Below are 23,818 nucleotides of genomic sequence, written 5' to 3'. Positions count from 1 at the left end.
GGTTATAGTCCAACAGATTTATTTGAAACTGCAAGCTTTTGGAACCCCCACTCATTCCTCAGGCAGCTAGTGAAAGAGAATACTTCTGACACAGAATTTATAAGTAAAAGATCAAAGAGTCACACAACTTATGCAAATGTATTGAACAAACCTAGATGGGTATTAAGTCATAATCTGTAGACAGTCAGGTCAATGTGGCATTCTATAATTCCTACTTTGAAAATAAAACGAGTCTGACAGATACAAACAGACTTGAAACATGGTCTCACACCTAAAATACATTGTCTGAGCAGACGTGTCACCTTTATTCTGATAAAACCTGAAGTTATCTTGGGGCAATGACTTGAAAGAAATTCTGGGAATTACATATTAATTCACTGAAACCTGCACCCTCCATTCTAACTGACTAAAGACTTAATCCCCATCTAGATTTGTTCAATACATTCACATAAGTTGTATGACTCTTATGTATTTTCTCTCACTAGCTGCCTGAGGAATGAGCATTGGTTTTGAATGCTTGTACTTCCAAATAAGTCTGTTGGACTATAATCCAGTGCCGTGTGATTTTTGACTTTGTCCACCCCAGTCCAACACTGGCACATCCACGTCAAAGAGAGAGAGAGTGAAACAAAGTGGGAATTCCAGCACTTAGGGATCTGAAGGCACAGCCACCACTGGTCGAGTAGTTAAAAACTCAAGTCTTCAAGAGGCCAGAGCTGAAGGAGCACTGAGGTTTGAGGGGTTGGAGTGTGGGGGAATGTTGAGAATTAAGGAGAGGTGAGGCCATGGAAGGATTTGCAAACAAGAATGAAGATTTTTAAACCAAAGTGATGTCCACCTGGAAACTGTGTATAGGATGTGTGAGTTGAAGCCAAGATCAGGTTCAGCCATGATGTCAAAAATTTTTTTTAAAAAATACATTTTTCAAGTCAAATTTTTAGTTAATCATTCATGCTTTCAAGATGGTGAAAGTAGTTGTCAATATCTAAGGAACACAAAGGAACTAGCTTGCAATCTGTGTCATTACAACTTTTTATTGTCGTAGTTCCAGTGAAATACTGTTAAACAATACTAAATGTTAGATTAATGCAAGTTTCTGTTATTACTTCACCTGAATTAAAATTAATCTCGTTTGCAAACAACACGAGTTGCAAAAACCCATAACTAAAAACAGAAGGCTCTACTTACCCTAAAAATTCAACTAATTCTTAAGAGAAACCAACTGAGCATAGATTTTGACATTCAATTACAGCACCTGAAGTCCTTGAATAGCATAATTTGAATGCCAATATCCAGATAGCATTTTGTCATCACAAAACAAATTCAAAGGTAAAAGAAATGCGTTGTTATTTTTAATCATTGTAAATGCCAATTACATCTCCATATTCCACCACTTAAAAGAAAACGGTTTCCGGCATACATTTGAACCACAGTGAACGTCACCTTTATTCAGGTGATAGGAAGCAAAGTCATCAATAAAGTTACAATCCAGGCCAAGGGGTTCCAGTGCTGAGCGCAACGCAGATTCCAGTGGACATTTTCCATTGATCAGAGGCCCAAATGGTTTTGGAATGCCCAGGTATTTCCCAAGGATAATCATGTTCACCTAGAAAATCACAAAGTGAGCAAATGTGTTCATTAGTTGCGTCCAACTATTGGAATGGTAAAAATAATGAATTGTGAGGTAACGAAAAGGGTCAGAGGAAAAGAAAGTAACTAAGAAGAGTAAGACAGAGTAAGTGAGGGGATAAAAGACTGAAAGACAAAGATGAGGATAAAGGTTAAGGAATTATGAAAAGAATAAATGATAAGTGGAAAATTAAGTAAAATGGAGAAGCAGGAGGCAATAACGCAAAGATCTATTAGTGAAAATATAAAACATATCCTATTTTACATTTATGATTCATCTGACAAAGACTTAATTCCTGCTAAGGTGCTTAGCAGAGACCATGCATCTCCGGTGGGGATGCATTCTAATGGCTGCTCTTATGTGTCTCTCAGTTACCCTCAAGCAGATACTGGGAACATGCCATCCACCCTTGTCAGTTATAACTTACCATATCTGGAAAAAAAGCTATTGCTTGGTTGAATTTTTCGTGTAGCTTAAACATCCCAGGAATATCAATAATATCTTGCTCATCCAGTCCCAATTCCTTCTTTAAGGCATCTCGATTCCAATCAATACATTGCTAAGTGGAAGATGGAGAAAATTTGAAATAGTTATGCAATCATTTTTGCACAAGAATACATTAATAGTTCACTGTTATATCATATTGACTCACCTGCACATAAGCATTATAGTCCAATAGGTTTTGATTACCTAGGATTTCATTAATTTTGATTGGTTTTGTATCGAGATCTAGGTAAGAAATATAAAAACAATATTAAAATAAAACAAAGAACTGCAGGTACTAGAGATCTGAAACAAACAAGAAGCAAGATTTGCTGGAGTAACACAGCAGGTCTGGAAGAAAGTTAAGCTAATGTTTCAAGTTCCATGCATTAACTCTGTTTTCTTTTTACTGTTGCTGCCAGCCCTGCGGAGTTTATCCAGTTATTTCTTGTGTATGTTAAAGCCAACATTGCTGTTTCTTATTCAGCTGGTTCTTTGAATATCTCTTTATTAAATTACATTGAGGTTTGTGCAACCAAATGTTCCACCCATTAATGATTTGTTGTCTGTTTCTTATTCCTGATACCAGTTTGTAGACATAGAGTCATACAGCACGGAAACAGACCTTTCAGTCCAACCAGGCTATGCTGAACATGATCCCAAACTAAACTAGGCCTAAGTGCTTGGCCCATATCCCTCCAAACTTATCCTATTCATGTATCTAAATGTCTTTTATATGTTGTAATTGTACCTGTATCTACCACTTCCACAGGAAGTTCATTCCACACACAAACCATTCTCTGTGTAAAAAAAAGGCCTCTCATGTCGTTTTTAAATCTCTCTCTTCTCACCTTAAAAATGCTCCCTAGTCTTGAAATCCCCCATCCGAAGGAATCGACACCTAACATTAACTCTCTCTATACCTCTCATTCATTTATTAGCTTCTGTTAGGCTGCCTCTCAACCTCGTATGCTCCAGTGAAAAAAGTCCCAGCCTATCCAGCCTTTCTTTATAACCCAAACCTTCCATATCCGGCAACATCTGGGTAAACCTCTTCTGGACCCTCTCCAGCTTAATGATATCCTTTCTGTAACTGGGTGACCAGAACCGGACACAGTACTTCAGGAAGAGACCTCACCAATGTCCTGCATAACTCATCATGACTTCCCAACTCTGTTTCTGTTTATTAGTTATATTAATGAAGGAAAATCTTAGCACACATTGGTTCATGACGGATGTTTGGAAAAGAAAGAGTCATCAACAGGAAAGCTCCTGGTCTCCACTCTGCATGACCTATATTTGATTAACATGAAGAACTGTCGGAAGGATGTGAAAGTTGAAAGGGTTCAGAAATGATTTACAAGGATGTTGCCAGGGTTGGAGGGTTTGAGCTAGAGGGAGAGGCTGAATAAGCTGGGGCTGTTTTCCCTGGAACATTGGAAGCTGAGGGGTGACCTTATGGAGGTTTATGAAATCATGAGGGACATGGATAGGGTAAACAGACAAGGTATTTTCCCTGGGGTGGGGAGTCCAGAACTAGAGTGCATACATTTAGGGTAAGAAATGAAAAATTTAAAAGGGACCTAAGGGGCAACTTTTTCAAGCAGAAGGTGGTACGTGTATGGAATGAGTTGCCAGAGGAAATGGTGCTGGCTGGTACATTTAAGAGGAATCTGGATGGGTAAATGAAGAGGAAGGGTTTAGTCAGATATGGGCCAAGTGCTGACAAATGGGACTAGATTAGTTTAGGATATCTGGTCAGCATGTATGAGTTGGGCCGAAAGGTCCATTTCTGTGCTGTACATCTCTGTAATTCTATAACTTATTCAAGCAATCAAAGCTGCAAAGTCTCCTGGATTTCTTATTTTTGGGGTCTCCCTTTGTCAATGTTAAATTAGTATGTATAAAAATGACTATCATTGCTTGTTATTTTTATAGTCATAGTGACATTATGCCACGGGAAGGAGCCATTCATCTGATCAAGTCCATGGATGTGGTGTATTAAATAGGAACATATTCGGGGGTGAGCTAGATACATTTTACCAAGTCCTATATCAGCAGCAAGCACCTTTTGCAGGATAGGCAGTTTAGGCTCAGGGCAAAAGAGGGATTGGGTTGTATATGTTTACTTTTGAATGATTACAGCTAGTTAGAAACTCACTTTCAAACATTTGAGTTTCACCATGTCCTTCTTTCTGGAGCTTCTTGAACAACTTACAGCAGTCATCAGGACTTACCAGGAGAAGGCGGAAACCCTGTAGAAACATAGGCAAAATGTGGATATTTCAAACACTGATGTGCTCTCAGCAGGGCATCCTGACTAACCTATCCCACTCTGTCTCTTTGTCTTTTTCTCCCTAAAACACACATGAAGTAGTGGAGGAGTGTGCTGTTATAGTGGTCAACTTCCCTCCCAACCAGGGGTTGGCCACCACAATTGCTCCCTAACGACTTTGTCTTGACCACAGCCCTTATACAATTGAGTACGGCATTCCTCTTCAAAATTTGCCATTGTCCAATTTGCTGGGACTGGCTTGATTGTTTCCAATTTTATGTTTCCAACAGGAGCCAGACCAAATTTACCAACGGTTTCTCTTCCAACCGCCTAGTTCATGGATTTCCCAATAAATCTGAACATGGTTTTGATGATCCAATGACCAAAATGATTTGCACGATGATGTCACATGCCTCCAGCAATTTGCATCTATCCTCGAGCACTGCCCCTGACCACTTGTGCTCCTTCCAAATGACCATTGGTACCCATGCCATGAGTCCACTTCCTCCCAAAACAATAGAAGGAAATGCATTTCTCCAGGGAATGTACAGTACAAAATCGAAGAGAATGCAGTGAATGAGAGAGAGAATGCAAATAAGCAGTCAAAGAAACCTGGGTTGAGAGAGGGAGATAAGCCATCCATATACATTTTGATTGATTTTGATTGGCAATCCTATAGGTAGGACCTTGAGACTACGCTTGGTTCTGATGCAGTTCCACTTTGCCTTAAATCAACTGTAAATTGGGAGGACAGAAGATAGAATCCAATGGAAATCCTTGCAGTCTACCTTACAATTGCTCTGTTGACCTCAGGTTGCTGTATCAAGTGGATCTGTTTATAATTGTTCACACATTGGCTGCGTAAGGAAAAGAATTGTAAACATTCTTTCTGCAAAAATCACAAGGCCCAGTGTGGGCTATCAGGGGAGGTGGGTGTCGGTTAAGTAAGATATGCCTGTACAAACAGTTACAAGCATCTGTTTCCCGGTTTTGCAAAAACAAAAGAAAAGACCACCAACAAGAGGTCATAAGGCTCAGTGTAAATAAAGAATAAAAGGAAATATTGCTTTGGCGAGTACGGAAACAGATGGCAGTGAGAAGGATATATAACAATAAGACCCCAGAGGGAGGTGGTCAAACAGCCTTGTGAGGCCAGAGATAAACATTTTGTCACGGACAAGGACGGATGAGTTCAGAGATAAACAGCCGGGTTTAGAGTAGTGTATCCTTAGGTACAACAATAGGGCTGTGCCGAGGATAAGTAAAATGCCTCCGGGAAAACAAAAGAAAAAGGCAATGGAAATGGAGGCAGGGTCCCTGACAACATACTCCCAGAAAGTCCGTTGGGCAGGATGTTGTGGAATTGGAAAAATAATACTTGTACAAGGGAAAAAGATAGGAAAAAGATGAATAAATATTGTGGCTTTGTATGGACTAAGGAATCCATTCTTCGTCCCGCCATCTTCTGGCCAAAGTATGGGTCAGATAAGACTGGGTTTGTAAATATTTGAATTTATATGTCAATGGAAAACAGCCTTACAGTCAAGAGGAATCAGATTATGCTTCGTGTTGGAAGGGCTAGTAGCTGAAGGGCTACTGAGGGTACACTTTGTAACTAAATCATGGTCAGACATCCAGAAAAATATTCAAAAGATAGAGGGGTGAAGCAAGGAGCACCCAGAGGTCTGACGACCCCTTCTCCCGCCTCCAACACACCCCATCCACCTGGACACCCCGTGCTGGCCTCCTACCTGCCCTCGACCTCTTCATAGCCAACTGCTGCTGCGATATTAACCGCCACCTGAACTCCCCCACCCCTCTCACCCACTCCAACCTCTCACCCTCGGAACGTGCAGCCCTCCACTCCCTCCGTTCCAACCCCAACCTCACTATCAAACCAGCAGACAAGGGAGGCGCGGTAGTAGTTTGGCGCACCGACCTCTACACCGCTGAGGCCAAACGCCAGTTCGCAGATACCTCCTCCCACTGCCCCCTTGACCATGACCCCACCCCCCACCACCAAACCATCATCTCCCAGACCGTCCATAACCTCATCACCTCGGGGGATCTCCCATCCACCGCCTCCAACCTCATAGTCCCACAACCCCGCACCGCCCGCTTCTACCTCCTGCCCAAAATCCACAAACCTGACTGCCCCGGCCGACCCATTGTCTCCGCCTGCTCCTGCCCCACCGAACTCATCTCCGCATACCTTGACACCGTCCTGTCCCCCTTAGTCCAAGAACTCCCCACCTACGTTCGGGACACCACCCATGCCCTCCACCTGCTCCATGATTTTCGCTTCCCTGGTCCCCAGCGCCTTATTTTCACCATGGACATCCCGTCCCTGTACACCTCCATTCCCCCATCACGAAGGACTCAAAGCCTTCCGCTTCTTTCTTTCCCGCCGTACCGACCAGTACCCTTCCACTGACACCCTCCTTCGACTGACTGAACTGGTTCTCACCCTGAACAACTTCTCTTTCCAATCCTCCCACTTCCTCCAAACAAAAGGAGTAGCCATGGGCACCCGCATGGGCCCCAGCTATGCCTGCCTCTTCATAGGATATGTGGAACAATCCATCTTCCGCAACTACACTGGCCCCACCCCCTACCTTTTCCTCCGCTACATCGATGACTGTATCGGCGCCGCCTCGTGCTCCCACGAGGAGGTTGAACAGTTCATCCACTTCACCAACACCTTCCACCCCGACCTCAAATTCACCTGGACAGTCTCAGATTCCTCCCTCCCCTTCCTCGACCTTTCTATAAAAAAAATCTCCTGTTCCCTGGATGCTGCCTGACCTGCTGCGCTTTTCCAGCAACACATTTTCAGCTCTGATCTCTAGCATCTGCAGACCTCACTTTCTCCACAGAGGGAGGTGGTCAAATGGCCTTGTGAGGCCAGAGATAAACATTTTGTCACGGACAAGGACGGATGAGTTCAGAGATAAACAGCCGGGTTTAGAGTAGTGACAGATGTAAACAGGGGAGGAGCAATCGGAGGAGGGAAGAGAAACGAATTACATAAATATTGTGTACTCGTTAAACTCGGTGTGTGTGTGCCTGCCTTGTAGACCACACCCCTCTTGCAAGAGCGTAATCAACGATACTACTGCTTCAGATCTTGTCTCGGACTGAAATTATTGAAGTGAGTGAGCTTCGTTTCTCACACCTGTCTGATGGTTAATTACCTTACGAACTCACTCAATTGTCCAGCATATCCTTTATAACTTGTGAAAATCTTGGGGAAATCACATAAGTGCTGTTTTCACATATCTTGAGGCAAGGTTGACTAAAACGATCCCCTGCAAATCCCTCACTGTTCACTTGGTAGAACTAAAATGGTTACCTTTCTGTCAGGGGCTGGAACAAAGGTCATGAACTCATCCACATGACCCACGAACAACCAGTCGGAGAAGAGTTCAACAGGAGGCTGCACCTTCTGAGCATACAGAAAGTCTCGAACAACCTTTGCCATGTTCCGCCCATCAGAAGTACTAGAAAAATCATTTTTAAAAATATAAATTCTACTTTTCTATATCAAGAACACCAGTTTTATGAATCTTTGATTGCTTCTATTTCGCATTTTGAGCCAAAAGATCTAGAAAAGAACACAACTCTGGCCAGAGAATGTCAAACTTGCTGGAACACTAATGATTGCTGTAATAGCTAATGGTCATCTGTGTTCTTTACGAGTTTCCTAGCAAATTCATAAACTTTGTCAGTCTTCTATTAGGACCTTTGATCTAACAACAGACCCTCAGCAAATACCAGGGCAGATTTAAGGCACAAATTAAAAGTGCCTGAGAGATCAATAATGTGAAAGGTACAGCACACTATCACAGTGTCACAGGTGTTACCCCTACCTGGGCTAATCTCACTCTATAAAGCAATGTCAGCTTGCTTGCATAATTTATTGGTTTTGAGGGTTTATTTCATGATATTTTAGGAATATCAGGGTCACATTTTTGAGTGCCAGCAATAATAAAGGACTGTTTCCTGCACATTATAATGCTGAACACTTTCTTTATGTGTCGATCAAGGGCAAGATGGGCAGGTGTAGAAAGGCAATGGACAAAGGCACAAGATTTGTGTGTCCTTTTCAAATCTGGGCACTTAGAATCATAGAGATGTACAGCACGGAAACAGATCCTTAGGTCCAACTCATCCAAGCCGACCAGATATCCTAAATTAATCTAGTCCCATATTCCTCTAAAGTCTTCCTATTCATATACCCATCCAGATGCCTCTTAAATATGTTGTAATTGTACCAGCCTCCACCACTTCCTCTGGTAGCTCATTCCATACACAATCATCCTCTGCACAAAAATGTTGCTCCTTAAGACCCTTTTAAATCTTATCCCTCTTACCTTAAACCTATACCCTCTAGTTTTGGACTCCATCCCCACCCCAAGGAAAAGACCTTGTCTATTTATCCTATCCATGCCCCTCATGATTTTATAAATCTCCATAAGGTCACCCCTCAGCCTCCGACACTCCAGGGAAAATAGCCCTCAGCCTTTTCCTGTTCCTCAAACCCTTCAACCCTGGCAACAGCCTTGTAAATCTTTTCTGAACCCTTTCAAGTTTCACAACATCCTTCCTATAGCAGGGAGATCTGAACTGCACACAGTATTCCAAAAGTGGCCTAACCACTGTCTGTACAGCCGCACCAACCTCCCAACTCCTATACTCAATGCACTGGCCAATAAAGGAAAGCATACCAAACCACTATCCTACCTACCTGCAATTCCACTTTCAAGGAACTATGAACCTGTACTCCAAGATCTCCTTGTTCAGAAACACTCCCCAGCACCTTACCACAAGTCCTGCCCTGATTTGCTTTTCCAAAATGCAGCACCTCATATTTATCTAAATTATACTCCATCTGTCACTTCTCGGCCAAATTGACCCATATGATCAAGATCCCCGTTGTACACTGAGGTAACCTTCTTTGCTGTCCACTACACTTCCAATTTTGATGTCATCTGCAAACTTACTAACTTTATCTCCTATATTCACATCCAAACCATTTATATATATGATGAAAAGCAGTGGACCCAGCACCAATCCTTTTGGCACACCAATAGTCACTGGCCTCCAGTCTGAAAAGCAACCCTCCATCACCACCCTCTGTCTTCTACCTTTGAGCCAATTCTGTTGGCATCTAAATGGTTAGTTCTCCCTGTATTCTGTGATCTAATCTTACTAACCAGTCTACCATGATAACATTGTTGAACACCTTACTGAAGTCCACATAGATCACATCCACCATTCTGCCCACATCAATCCTCTTGGTTACTTCTTCAAAAAACCCAATCAAGTTAGTGAGACATGATTTCCCACGCTCAAAGCCATGTTGACTATACTAATCAGTCCTTGCCTATCCAAATACATGTAAATCCTGTCCCTCAGGGTTCAGTCCAACAATCTGCCCACCACCAATGTCAGGCTCACCCATTTCTCGTTTCCTGGCTTTTCCTTACCACCTTTCTTAAATAGTGGCACCACATTAGCCAACCTCCAGTCTTCCAGCACCTCACCTGTGGCTATTGGTGATACAAATATCTCAGTACAGGGTTCAGCAATAACTTCCCGAGGTTTCCACTTAATTTGTTATTGGATTTTTCAAGTCTTCCACAGAACTCAGTGGGGGCCAAGCAAACTGTACAGTTTAGATTAGATTCCCTACACTGTGGAAACAGGCCCTTCAGCCCAACAAGTCCACACCGACCCTCCGAAAAGTAACCCACCCAGACCCATTTCCCTCTGACTAATGCACCTAACACTATGGGCAATTTTGCATGACCAATTCACCTAACCTGCATGTCTTTGGGCTGTAGGAGGAAACCGGTGCACTCGGAGGAAACCCACGCTGACACTGGGAGAATGTACAATCTCCACACAGACAGTCACCCAAGGCTGGAATTGAACGTGGGTCCTTGGCGCTGTGAGGCAGCAGTGCTAACCACTGAGCCACCGTGCCATCTGTTTTTATGGGGTTGTTTCCTCATTTCTTGTGAAGTTCAGTTCTACTGTCTACATCTTAATTCAAATAACAGGCAAGGAGAAGAAAGGTGAAAGTCCTCACTTTTGCACAGTTTAAACTTGGTATTTGAGTAGTGACTGGAAGATGTGTGGAGATATACAGTCCTCTGTGAAGTCACCTGGTTGGGTATAGGCTACATAAGTGTCTCGAACCACCAAAACATTGAACTTTTAAAGAACAATTAAGTTAATAGCCATTCCCCTGTGTATTTCCAGAAAGTTCTGTTTTTATTCTGAGTGCTCAGGCAGTGAATTAATAATCTTTAGGGTGAAAGATCCCCATGCGTCAGTGTTGACCCAACTGCTGTCCATCACATTGCGAAAGGCACTTCCTCAAAAGAAAATGCAGTTTGTATCATAGGAAAGGTGGTATCAATTTGAAAAATGTACATATTAAGAATTGGGATTCTATATATGATTTAAAGGCTAATTGAACTTCAGGCTTGTCCAATTAAAAGTAAAATCAAATGTATATAACACTTGATGTAAAATGCTTGATTTTAGAAAAGGACAGAATGAACAGAAATGGCTAACTCTTGAGCAAATCATTGAGTCAATAGTGTTTCACTAACTACACTTACAGAGGGAGCAGGGTTACTTGGTCAAGATATTGGAGAACGATTGTCACCTGTGCAATATACACAAGGGACAAGAACTCTTCACCTTGGTTTCCCTTCCCCAAAAATCAATGAAATAACTTTACGTAGGAAAAGCACTTCCGATGATAATCCTTCCCATTGGATATTCTTTTCCATTCACAGTTACTGGAGGGCTGACCTCGAGATTCCCAAAGGAGTCCAGGCTGTTGACAAAATTAGATTGTCTGGTTACATGTCCAAAATCCGGGCCCTAGACAAATACATAACCATAGACAAGATCGAATTCAAATTTGCAGTAAAAATAAGCTCACTATTGATAGAGTTTTATATCAGAATGAATTTGATGGTTAAAGACTGATAGTTGCTAAGAATGTTGCTTGCTGAACTATATGGCCATTGGCCTCAGTGCAGTCTATCACTTAATCTGTCTGCACAAATGGTAAAGTTAAGAAACAGGTCATCAAATTTCAATGAACACAAAGATTCATCATTACTGGAGATACTGGAAACAATATTTTCCAATCTTTTTACACTTATTGACAGCAAACTCAAATTACATATGACACGGAATACATACACAACAAAGCACTACTATTCCTTAGTTAGCATTTGCAAAACATAGTCAACATGGGTTCATTGCAGGGTGGATCTCTTCCCACTCTTCCATTAAACACTTTGGATGATTGTCCAGTGAAGCACTCTGGGCATTTGAAAATAAGATGGGAAGGCTCTGAACTATCCAGCAATTAATATAAATCTCCTTAAACCTGCTTCAGAAAATCCAGGAGCCCAACACTAGGGGTGTTAAATAAAATGCATAATTTCCAATTTCTTCAGATGTTTCCATTTATTAGTTTGAAAAATTACAGATCATGAGAAACATGTTAATCAGTTATTTCAGAATCTGCTCACTTGGGTAATCATGTTGCAAGAATAGATGTGTCAGGCACCAAAATGTAGAAGCACAGGGGCCGGAGCTCATGTGGTGAAACTTCAATAGTCTAGGGATGAACAATCTAACCATTTTATTATTTTTAGATAGCTTGTAGACTTTTATTATATCAAAGTAATATAAAAAACAACTTAAATCAATCCTAATCTTATCCTATTAAAGGAGGAGTCATTGGATTTCAGGCCTGCCATCAGATATCACATCCAGGCACTCTAAAGGTATCTGCCAGGTTTTGGCTTCAATGGGGGCCTATTAATTGCCAAGAACCACCAAATACTGTTATCAATGGGTGTACAAATGATAATAATTAGACACCAGCCACTACCTGGCAGGTAGCTGATGCCAGACAGATTCCAGCTCCAGCAAGATCACTCAATGATGGCAACTCTTTGGAGAGCTGCCTCAGTATTATATTTCCTAATTTTGCTCCCACTCACACCTCCAAACCAGTCTCTGCAGGATGCTACTTATTATGAGTGTCTGGGTGGCCATTGAACAACAACACAAAGATATTTAGTGCTGCAAACCATATTTGGAGTCTGATTTTTATGGCAGTGGTTGGAAAGTCAAGTTGACCCAGTAAATATGTTCCCTTTAAAAAGGGTTGCTAGCCACCATATCTTCATTCTGAAATACAGGGCTGAAATGGTTGCAACGCAAGCAGGTACAAGGTGGCAATGGACAGATGGTAAGACTGGCATGATAAAATCCTGACTCCATTTATTGGGACACTAGCTCAATTTAAATGATACATTTCAGGCCTTCAAACTTCTATCCCTCACTTCCATCATGCACTATCCCCATGCACTTTTCCTGTTCTCTCTTACACCCCATTGCCCCTCAAAATGCTAATACAGTACTCTCTGCCATGTGAGATAAGTGGTGCTGATACTTCTGACACACAGTCAAGCATTGACACTTAACTCAGCAATAACAAAACCTGAAAACTGTAAAAAATGAAGTCATTTGAAACTGAAAACCATAATTCTATTTTCTTTATGTAAGCTACTTCAGATATTCCGGTAAATCAAAACCACCCAATAAAGTGGCAAGTGCATTTTTAATTTTGAAAAGGTCTCTGGCCATTTAACACATCTCAAACTAGATATCCCAATCACTGCAGCAAAAACACACCCAGTTTATAATATAACATAACTATTGAAGCTGAAAGAACATTTATTTGTGCATTTAAAATAATGTCATTAAATAATTCCAGGAGTGAGTGGCTGGTGTTTTTTCAGTTCCTCATGTGTGATTGAGATGCCCCCATAGTTCACTTTCTCTGGAAGAAATACCTAATCAGCGAAGGGCCTGAATCCATTAAAATTGCAGGGTGGCAAGCGTGTTGTGTATGGGTTACCAGACCCTTATTCCATGTCCATAAAAATGGTCAGAAACAGCAATGGAGCTGGAACCTTGAAATTGGGCTCTGCCATTTTTTAAGGATCCCTAAATCATAGTCATAGAGTCATAGAGACGTATAGCATGGAAACAGATCCTTCGGTACAACTCATCCATGCTGACCAGATATCCTAACCTAATTTACTCCCATTTGCCAGGATTAAGCCTTTCCTATTGAGAAATCCATCCAGATGCCTTTTAAATGCTGTAATTGTACCAGCCTCCACCACTTCCTCTGGCAGCTCATCCCATACATGCACCACCCTGTGTGTGAAAAAGTTGCCCCTTTGGTCACTTTTATGTCTTTCTCCTCTCATTCTAAACCTATGTCCTCTACTGATGGACTCCCACACCCCAGGAAAAAGACCATGCCCCTCATGATTTTATAAACCTCTATAAGGTCACCCCTCAGCCTCCGACACTTCAGGGAAAACAGCCCCAGCCTATTCAGCCTCTCCCTATAGCTCAAATCCTCCAACCTTGGCAACATCCTTGTAAATCATTTCTGAACCCTTTCAAGTTTCACAACATCCCTCCAAAAGAAAGGAGATCAAATTGCATGCAATATTCCAAAAGTGGCCTAACCAATGTCCTGTACAGACACAACATGACCTCCCAGCTCCTACACACAATGCTCTGACCAATAAAGGAAAGCATACCAAATGCCTTGTTCACTATCCTATCTAAGTGCTACTCTACTTTCAAGGAACTATGAACCTGCATTCCAAGGTCTCTTTGTTCAGCAACACTCCCCAGGACTTTACATTAAGTGTATAAATCCTCCCCTGATTTCCAAAATGCAGCACCTCACATTTATCTAAATTAAACTCCGTCTGCCACTCCGCAGCCCTTTGGCCCATCTGATCACGATCCTGTTGTAATCTGAGGTAACCTTCTTTGCTGTCCAGTACACCTCCAATTTTGGTGTCATCTGCAAACTTACTAATTTGTGACCTCAACAAAGATCCTAGCTTTGGAATCTGATTCAAACTGTCTTACAACAGGAATACGTTCAGACTTGACAATCCTGTCAACTTAGTATTCAAACAGTTAAGTTTGTTATAACCTTTTGCTGTATAGAGGTTTTTTTATTGTACACTGTTGAAGGTCACAAATGAATACTTAGAATAAGGTAAGTTACAAAAGAAATACATGATCCCCAAAATACGTGAGTAAACTGAAGTGATTTTAAAAATTCTAAAATTATGCTCCAAAGAAACGTTGTGCCTTACCAGGAGTTTTTTGTACGGAAACATCATTAGACCAGAATTCCGAGGAGAATCCAACACAACAGGGAAGGATTTGTGAGGGGCTTGTATGTAGCCAAATTCAATTTCATCCTGGAAGAGAAAGATCAGCATGACAATCCCTCAGAAAGGCAAGGTGCAAAAAGACAAAAGAAATATAAATTTAGGCAAATAAAAGATCAATAGCACTGGAAAAGCCTGGGAGAGAGGAGAAAAAACAAAACGCACAGGCAAGGAGACTACTTCTACAGATAGAACAGATACAAATTAAGAGTAGGAGGCGGTTATTTGGTCCTTGAGCCTATTCAGGCATTTACTGAGATCATGGCTGTTCTAATTAATCCACATTCCAAGCCTCACTTCAATAACCTTTCACTCTCTTGTTTCGAATTATCGAATCCCTGTAGTGTGGGAACAGGCCATTCGGCCCAACAAGTCCACACTGATCCCCCGAAGAGTAACCCACCCAGACCAATTCTCCTACCCTATTACTTTACATTTCCCATAACTAATGCATCTAACCTACACGTCCCTGAACACTATGGGCAATTTAGACAATAGGTGCAGGAGTAGGCCATTCAGCCCTTCAAGCCAGCACCACCATTCATTATGATCATAGCTGATCATCCACAATCAGTATCCTGTTCCTGTCTTATCCCCATAACCTTTAATTCAACTATCTTTAAGAGCTCTATTCATCTCTTTCTTGAAAGTATCCAGAGACTTGGCCTCCACTGCCTTCTGAGGCAGAGCATTCCATATATACACCACTCTCTGGGTGAAGGGGTTTCTCCTCAACTCTGTTCTAAATGGCCTACCCTTTATTTTTAAACTGTGTCCTCTGGTTCTGGACTCACTCATCAGCAGAAACATGCTTCCTGCCTCCAGTGTGTCCAATCCTTTAATAATCTTATATGTCTCAATCAGATCGCCTCTCATCCTTCTAAAGTCATGTATACAAGCCTAGTCGCTCCAATCTTTCAACGTATAATAGCCGCACCATTCCGTGAATTGACTTCGTGAACCTACGCTGTACTCCCTCAATAGCCAGAATGTCTTTCCTCAAAATTGGAGACCAAAACTGCACACAATCCTCCAGCTGCAGTTTCACCAGGGCCCTGTACAGCTGTAGAAGGAACTCTGCTCCTTGATCGATTCCTCTTGTTATGAAGGCCAGCATGCCATTAGCTTTCTTCACTGCCTGCTGTACCTGCATGCTTGCTTTCATTGATTGATGTACAAGAACACCTAGATCTCGTTGTACTTCCCCTTTACCTAACTTGACTCCATTTAGAAAGTAATCTGCTTTCCTGTTCTTGCCATCAGAGTGGATAACCACACATTTATCCACATTAAACTGCATCTGCCATGCATCCGTCCACTCACCTAGCTTGTCCAAGTCACCCCATATTCACCCTGCCACCCAGCTTTGTGTCATCAGCAAATTTGCTAATATTACTTTTAATACCTTCATCTATATCATTAATGTATATTGTAAACAACTGCAGTCCCAGCACCGAACCTTGTGGTGCCTGCCATTCCAAAAGGGACCCATTAATCAGTACTCTTTCCTTCCTGTCAGCCAGTCAATTTTCAATCCAAGTCAGTATTTTGCCCCCAATACCATGTGCCCTAATCTTGCTCACTAATCTCCTATGTGGGACTTTCTGAAAGTCCAGGTACACGAAATCCATTGGCTGTCCCTTGTCCATCTTCATAGTTACATCCTCAAAAAATTCCAGAAGTTAGTCAAGTATGATTTCCTCTTCATAAATCCATGCTAACTCTGACCTATCCTGTTACTGTTATCCAAATGAGTCATAATTACATCTTTTATAATTGACTTCAGCATCTTTCCCACCACTGATGTCAGGCTAACCTGTCTATAATTCCCTGCTTTCTCTCCCTCCTTTTTTGAAAAGTGGGACAACATTAGCCACCCTCCAATCCACAAGAACTGGTCCTGAATCTATAGAACATTGGAAAATGATTACCAATGCGTCCACGATTTCTACAGTCACCTCCTTAAGTACTCTGGGATGCAGACCATCAGGTCCTGAGGACTTATCAGCCTCCAGACCTAACAGTCTCTCCAACACCATTTCCTGCCGAATATAAATTCCCTTCAGTTCATCCATTACCCTATGTCCTTTAGCCACTATTACATCTGGAAGATTGCTTGTGTCTTCCCCAGTGAAGACAGATCCAAAGTACCTATTCAACTCTTCTGCCATTTCCTTGTTCCCCATAATAAATTCACCCGTTTCTGATTCAAGGGTGGAATTTTAGTCTTAATGATTTTTTTTCTTTTCACATACCTAAAAAAGCTTTTCCTATCCTCCTTTAGTTTTTTGGCCAGTTTGCCTTTGTATCTCATTTTTCCTCCGCGTATTGCCTTTTTAGTTATCCTCTGTTGCTCAGTCCTCCAGCTTCCCACTCATCTTTGCTATGTTATATTCTAATTATTCTTATAATTTAGCATGGCCAATTCACCTAATCTGTACATCTTTGGACTGTGGGAGGAAACCCACGCAGACATGAGGAGAATGTGCAAACTCCACACAGGCGATCACCCAAGTCTGGAATCGAACTCGGGTCCCTGGCACTGTGAGGTAGCAGTGCTAGCCACTGAGCCACCATGTTTACTAAGAATCTGTTTTTGTCTTAAAAATATTCAAGCACTTACTTCCACGGTCTTTTGGAAAACAGAGTTCCAAAGACTCGTGGCATTCTCTGACAAAACAAATCCTCCTCATCTCTGCCTCATTATTTTAAAATGGTGACCCCGAGCTCTATATTCTTCCACAAAAAAATTTGCTTCTACATCCAAACTGTCAAAAGATTTCTGGATCTTATGTGATACAATCAAGTCACTGCTTTTATCCTAAACTCCCACAGATACAAGCTTAGCCTGCCCAACCTTTCCTCATAAGACAAGCCACCCATTCTACATTAGTCTGGTAAATCTTCTATGTACTGCTTCCAGTGCATTTACATCCTTCCTTGAATAAGGAGACCAAAACTGTGCATTGTACAGCAAATATGGTCTCACCAATGCCCTATATAACTGAAGTATAACCTTTGATTTCAATTACTTTTGCATAACTGATAACATTCTATTAATTTTCCTAATTACCTACATCATCTGCATGCTAAACTTTTCCTCATTTGTGCACAGTTCCATCTGCATCTCCAAGCTCTGCAATATTTTATTTAGTCACTATGCTTCTTTTATTTTCTTCTTGTCAAAATGAATCAGCTTACGTTTTTTTCATATAAAACTTCTGGATCTTTGCCACTGATGTGACATATCCATATTCCTTTGTAGCCCCCTTATCTCTTCTTCACATCTGATTTTCTTATCTATCTTTGTGTCATCAGCTAATTTATATTTCCTCTGTCCACTTGGGGCTCGCCTGCCATTTCGAAGCTGGTAGTAGAGCGATAGCTTGGGTAATCTCCTGTCGGTCATGTGGATGACATGCCCAGCCCACCACAGCAAGCAAGGGTGGTCAATGCATCGATGAAGGGGATGTTGGCCTGGTTGTGGATGCTGGCAGTGGTGCACCTTTCTTCCCAGGACATTCACAGGGTCTTTTGCAGATAGCATTGGTGGTACTGCTCCAGTGCCTTGAGATATCTGCTTTAGACTATCCACATCTCAGAGCCATATAGGAGGGCAGGAACCACCACAGCTCTGTACATCATGAGCTTGGAGTTGAATCTGATGTTGTTGTGCTTGAACACCCGTTCCTTCAGGAGGCCAAGGCTGCGCTAGCACACTGGAGGTGGTGCTGGATCTCTTCATAATATGTGCTTTGGTCAGCAGGACACTCCTGTGGGTTTGGAGATGGTCAATATTCTCTAAAGCCGCCCCATTTCAATGCACCACAAGCAAATTCAATGTCACAATTGTTCTGTGACAAGCATTTCTCTAATTGTTGCCGTAAAAAAGATGTGCTGGTCCTCCTTATAAATTTGGTATTATTGGACTGTGCAGGTGAGAAAATAGTTTCACTGAACTTTGACCGACATTGGCTGTTTGGCTGACTGGTTTTATGCAGAGACCGATTGCCTTTAGGCTAAATTTTATTAACACACAAAAAAATTGCTCTGCATTGATCAACTGACACCTAAACCCTTTCACTAATCATCCATGTATTCACTGGCCAACATGACCTTCTAGATTGTTAGGCCTTAATCTTGAAAGAGAATATTCATATTTATATCCTTCCATATTTTTGTCCCTGACTACTTCTGTAACCTTGTCTGGCTCTCCAATTCTTCAAAATCTCAGTTTTCCAATTGTAATGCTATGTGCAACCCTAATCTTCTTCATTCCATTGTAAACAGAAGGTCGGGAAGTAGATCCCTAAACCTCTTCACCTCTCTCTCAGACATCCACACAAGCTTTTGCTTATCTGTCTTCAATATTTATTTAATTGTCCTGGTGTCAAACAACTAGATTTTACGTTGTTAGTTGAGGAATAAATATTCATCAGGGCTTTGGGGACAATATTCCTGAACTTCTTTGAAATAGTGCTAAAAGTATTTTTACACTAACCTGAGATGAGAAGACCTTGGTATAGAAACTCGGGCAAGATAGCACATTAGTCATAGCTATATTGTCTCAGTACTGCATCTGGTTTGTTGTCCTACATTATGGGTTCAAATTTATTTTATTGCAAGGCAAATTGAAAATAAAAGTAGAGAAATTTTGCTAAAGTTGTACAGGTTGTTAGCGAGACTGCATCTGAAGTAGTGTGTATACTTTTAATCATCTCATGTACAAAATTATTTAATTACATTAGAAGTAGTGCAGAAAACCACTACTTATAAAAACCAAAGAATTCAATATGCTAATTTTTTTTCTCTCTCCATTGATGCTGCCTGATCTGATGCATTTTCACCACTTTCTGTTTTTGTTTTAGAGTACCAGCATCTGAAGTACTTGATTTAATCGCTTAACCGATTTCTGGGATGTTAGGAGGAAGGCCATTTATTATATGAGGATGGGTTACACAGATTGGGCTTTTAGAAGGTGTGATTATACGTCTGAAACATGTACAATCCTGAGGAACAGAACAGGGCAGAATCTGATCGAATGTGGGACTGGAACTGAGTGACATGTTTCAACTCTAGCAGGTTCAAGAGATGACTGAGAGCATGCAATATTTGGTAAGAAAATCAAATTTTTTATTGTGTACAAAACTAATACAGTTATCTAAGGATATTAAAGGTAGTGAGAGTGGAAGTTGCAAGTGCATTTCAGGCTTCCCTAGTCACAGGGGAGGTGCCAGAAGAAAGGAGATCATTCACTCGCTCTTAAAAACGACAATTTTATATTGTACTATATAAACAAAACTGAATAACTGTGGATGCTAGAAACTAGAAACAAAAACACAAGTTGATGGGAAAATTCAGCAAGCCTGGCAGCATTTGTGGAGAGAAAGTAGAGTTAACATTTTGGGTTCAGTGACCCTTCTTCAGAACTGATTGTAGCTAGGCGATCCCTGTATCCATGGGTTTGATTTCCACAGTTTCAGTTACCCGTGGTTTACCACGGCTTGCACACATTATAGGGAACGTTCCAACACCAGGGACCAGGAAGCTGCTGGGAAAGTAAGTTTCCCATTTAAATGAATGGGTTCGCTCCTATCCGCGGTTTCAAGCTTCTTCAGTAGGTCTTGGAATGTAACCTCGGCGGGTATGGAGGGACTACTGTATCTGAAGATAAGGCAGGGGAGGGAGGGACAGTTAAAAGCGGAGCTGGAGCCGAAATAGTAAGAGTGAGAACAACAATTAGGCAGACAAAGGAATGGGTAAAGTTCAACCTGAAATAATCAGTAGCTGCTAAGGGAAACCATTAGTAGCTGACAATTGAATAGTTGTGTTAGCAGCCCATGTGTTGACAAGGCCTATGTTGGGGTAAGGACATTTGTAGAAGGTACTCAGGCCATAATATTATTGAGTTTGATTTGAGTACTGAAGGCTGCAGGGTCCACAAGCAGAAAATGAAATGGTGTTCTTCAAGTGGCAAGCTAAAGTTTCTAAATGGGAAACATGTTTAACTAATCAGCTGGTGTTTTTTGATGAGGCAACAGGTATGTGAGAGGGTCTGCATGGGCGTGTGAGTATGTAGGTGTGTGTGTGAGAGAGTGGGGTCACCTCATTGCTAAGTTATGTTGAGAATGTAATTTAAAATAATTTCTGGGATTTACATATCAAAGAACAGAAACCAGCATATCCCATTCTAAAAGATGAAAGATTTGATCTAAAATTGTTTAATTTATCACATCTCCATGACACTGTACTCCTTTAGCTATAAATTCTGTGATCATGATCCTATTCTCCACAATCACCTGAAGGTGGAGCGGCACCCCAAAAGCTAGTGCTTCCAAATAAATCTGTTGGACTATAACCTGGTGTTGTGTGATTTTTAACTAAATTAACTTCATAACTGCTTGATACAAGGCCAATTTTTAAATGACTTGCACCATCTAAGACCCTAAAAAATTCCCTTTTTGATTTACAATTCTTATAAATTTTAGTAAGTATAGATATTAAGAAATACCATCAATATTCTTCTAGATAAAAGTTAAAGACAAGGGAATAGTGAGGACTGCAGATGTTGGAGAGTCAGAGTCGATAAAGTGTGGTGCTGGAAAAAGCATAGCAGGCAGGCAGCATCCGAGGAGCAGGAGAATCAACATTTCAGGCAGGGCCCCTTCATCAGGACTGACATAACAAGAGATCCATGTTTGTCTGTACTAGTTTTTTGATTGTGTTAACATCCCAAATGTAAACTGCATTATTGGTGTTTTCAATGTGCTTATGTATTTGTACTGTGAAAATTCAGATTAAGATCTGGAATTACTAATATTACATTCTAATTTGAAAACATCAATTTCTAGCGAATTAGTACCATTAATTGCTTTTTTTATTTAATTAAAATATCAAACCATACAAACTATTTTTGCAACTTATTTGTTGAAGATCTGGGATATTCAATCCCTTGATGAGCAAATTGAGGAGGGTATCAAGAGCTCTTTTCTGCACCTATAGCAACTAAATTTCATTTAGAGATTCTATTACCCCAATGATGTTTTCCGGTCTGCATGGCCTGATTCGAGACCATCTTTTAGTACTGCACGTGCTGTTCCTGGAGATGAAGGTTACTGCAGCACTTACCTTTTACATGTGTTCACTCTTCCTGCAAACTGGAATTTTAGGAACTCAATATTTTACCTGTATCCAGCGATCACGGCGATTCATTTCTTCAGGACAAACTGTCAGCTTGCACTCTGCCTTCTCCACCAGAGCACTGAATTCCTTAAGGAATTTTGCATTATTGCTTACACTAGACAAAAAAGAAATAAGATTCTATTGAAGGGAACAGCTGGACTAGATCAACACTTAATTGTCCATACTCTAGGCCAATTCTTTAAAATCTCTTTTCATAATTTAACCTTTTCAGCCTTGGAATGTATGCTTTATCCCCTCTAAAGCCCCTATATCCTTCCTAGAACTCATTTTAGAAAAGTTTTATTTAATTGAAGCACAAAATTTCAACTATTTGCAATCAACTCTTAAGACTGAGACTAACATTCCTTTAACCTTTTCAATGTTTTTACAACTTTCCAGTACCTTTCCAGTACCTCCAAAATCCCTGTTTCATAATTCCTACCCCTCTCCATTTCTTTTGTTCAAGGTGAAATATACTGCATACTTCGCCACATTGTCCACACATTGAATTCCACAGGTCACAGTTTTGCCCAATTTTCTTTTCTGCTCCCATTTTATGCTTACTCTATCAGTTAAATTATGGTTGTTAGCAAATTTAACTTTAAGACTTGCTACTCCTTCTTTCAAGTCACTGATAAATCTGTTGAAAACCTGACGTCCAGATCAGATCCTTGAAGGACGTCATTAGTCACTTCCAGCCGACTGGAGTACTTACTATTGTTTGACTGTCTTCTACTTCCTGACTAATTCTATTGACATATTTATCAGTTCCCTTCAATTCCATGGACTACATTTTGCTAATAATTTTCTGTTTAGACCTATGTCTTCTGGAAAACCATATAAATAACACCTTTAGACATTCCCTGATGTAGCATGTTAAAACTCTCCTCTAACAATTCAATTAGTTTAGTTAGATGGAGGTTGACAAGTCTATAGTATTATGCAAATGATCACTCTCATTATTAACAGGTTATAATAATAACTCCAGGACAGACATGAGTTTAAGTGGTCTATAGTTACAGAGAAATCTAGAAAAAGAAATAATCAATTTGATAAATTTGCTCGAGAGTCAGTCATTATATTGAGATATTTCATGTATCAGGTCTCTCTGGTAAGGATTATACACAATCACAGATTGCTCCATAACTGCCCTTATGGCAATCCAAACTTAGCCAACTGAAAGCAAACTCAATGACCAAATTTGACCAAACTGCAGCTGGCAACTTCAGTGACTATTTACAAGGTTGATCTTGAGAACTACTGCATGTACTAAAGAAAGTTGATGCTCAATCCATGATGAAAACCAGTTGCTTCTTTATAAGACAGTCTCATACCTGCACACAAACACTTCCTGAGGAGCCAGAGTGTTAGGCAACATTATCCATGGAGCTAAATGAAATATGACGTGTTCAGTGAAAATGGGAGCATGTCCTTGAAACTAGAAAAAAAAATGCATTCAAATATCATACATTTACAGAAACTTGAGTTGATATTTCACTTTCCAGCAGTACATATTCCCCTTCACCTCATATAATGCAACTTCGTCAATCAAAACCTTATACTTCCTGGATTAAGTTTCCCAGCTTGTCTAATAACATGTGTAATCCTGCTTAGGAGCCAGTGGGAGGAGGCTCACCTTTGTGATGGATTTTCACTGCATTTTACTCTTACTTTTATCTCAAAATTCATATCAACTGGAGGAGTATTCTGTACATTCCTTTGCATCCAGTAAGAATTACTGGAGACACAAATGTAATCATTACCCTAATGTTGTAGTTACTATGACAAATCTGTGCATTAAAGATATAGTTTTAATCCCAAAGAAAGTCCCACTAACTGAGAATTAGCTTGAGCTCAGCTTTGTAAATGGTGCTGAATTTCTTTCCAGATCTTTAGAAAGGTCAGCAAGTAACAGAAAATTACAGTGACCCTTTC

At 40.8% G+C, this 23,818-nt stretch overlaps 1 protein-coding gene across 1 annotated transcript in view; it reads right to left on the bottom strand.

The window, feature by feature from the left end:
- Positions 1-1,014: 1,014 nt before the first annotated feature.
- Positions 1,015-23,818, bottom strand: part of padi2 (peptidyl arginine deiminase, type II) — a 40,029-nt gene continuing 17,225 nt past the window's right edge. The window contains exons 9-17 of the mRNA XM_043675696.2: positions 23,218-23,321; positions 21,887-21,998; positions 14,624-14,731; positions 11,143-11,288; positions 7,741-7,888; positions 4,275-4,368; positions 2,283-2,359; positions 2,058-2,189; positions 1,015-1,606 (exon numbers count right to left, since the gene is read on the bottom strand). Of these exons, the coding sequence (XP_043531631.2) occupies positions 1,373-1,606; positions 2,058-2,189; positions 2,283-2,359; positions 4,275-4,368; positions 7,741-7,888; positions 11,143-11,288; positions 14,624-14,731; positions 21,887-21,998; positions 23,218-23,321 (1,155 nt within the window). The 3' untranslated portion in view covers positions 1,015-1,372. The remainder of the gene's footprint in view (positions 1,607-2,057; positions 2,190-2,282; positions 2,360-4,274; positions 4,369-7,740; positions 7,889-11,142; positions 11,289-14,623; positions 14,732-21,886; positions 21,999-23,217; positions 23,322-23,818) is intronic.

The sequence above is a fragment of the Chiloscyllium plagiosum genome, unplaced genomic scaffold (assembly GCF_037043375.1).
Source record: "Chiloscyllium plagiosum isolate Xiang-an unplaced genomic scaffold, Cpla_swu_hap1 HiC_scaffold_37, whole genome shotgun sequence".
NCBI classification, from domain to species: Eukaryota; Metazoa; Chordata; class Chondrichthyes; order Orectolobiformes; family Hemiscylliidae; genus Chiloscyllium; species Chiloscyllium plagiosum.
Note: the sequence above shows the minus strand (reverse complement) of the source record. Positions and strands in the feature narration are given on the sequence as shown.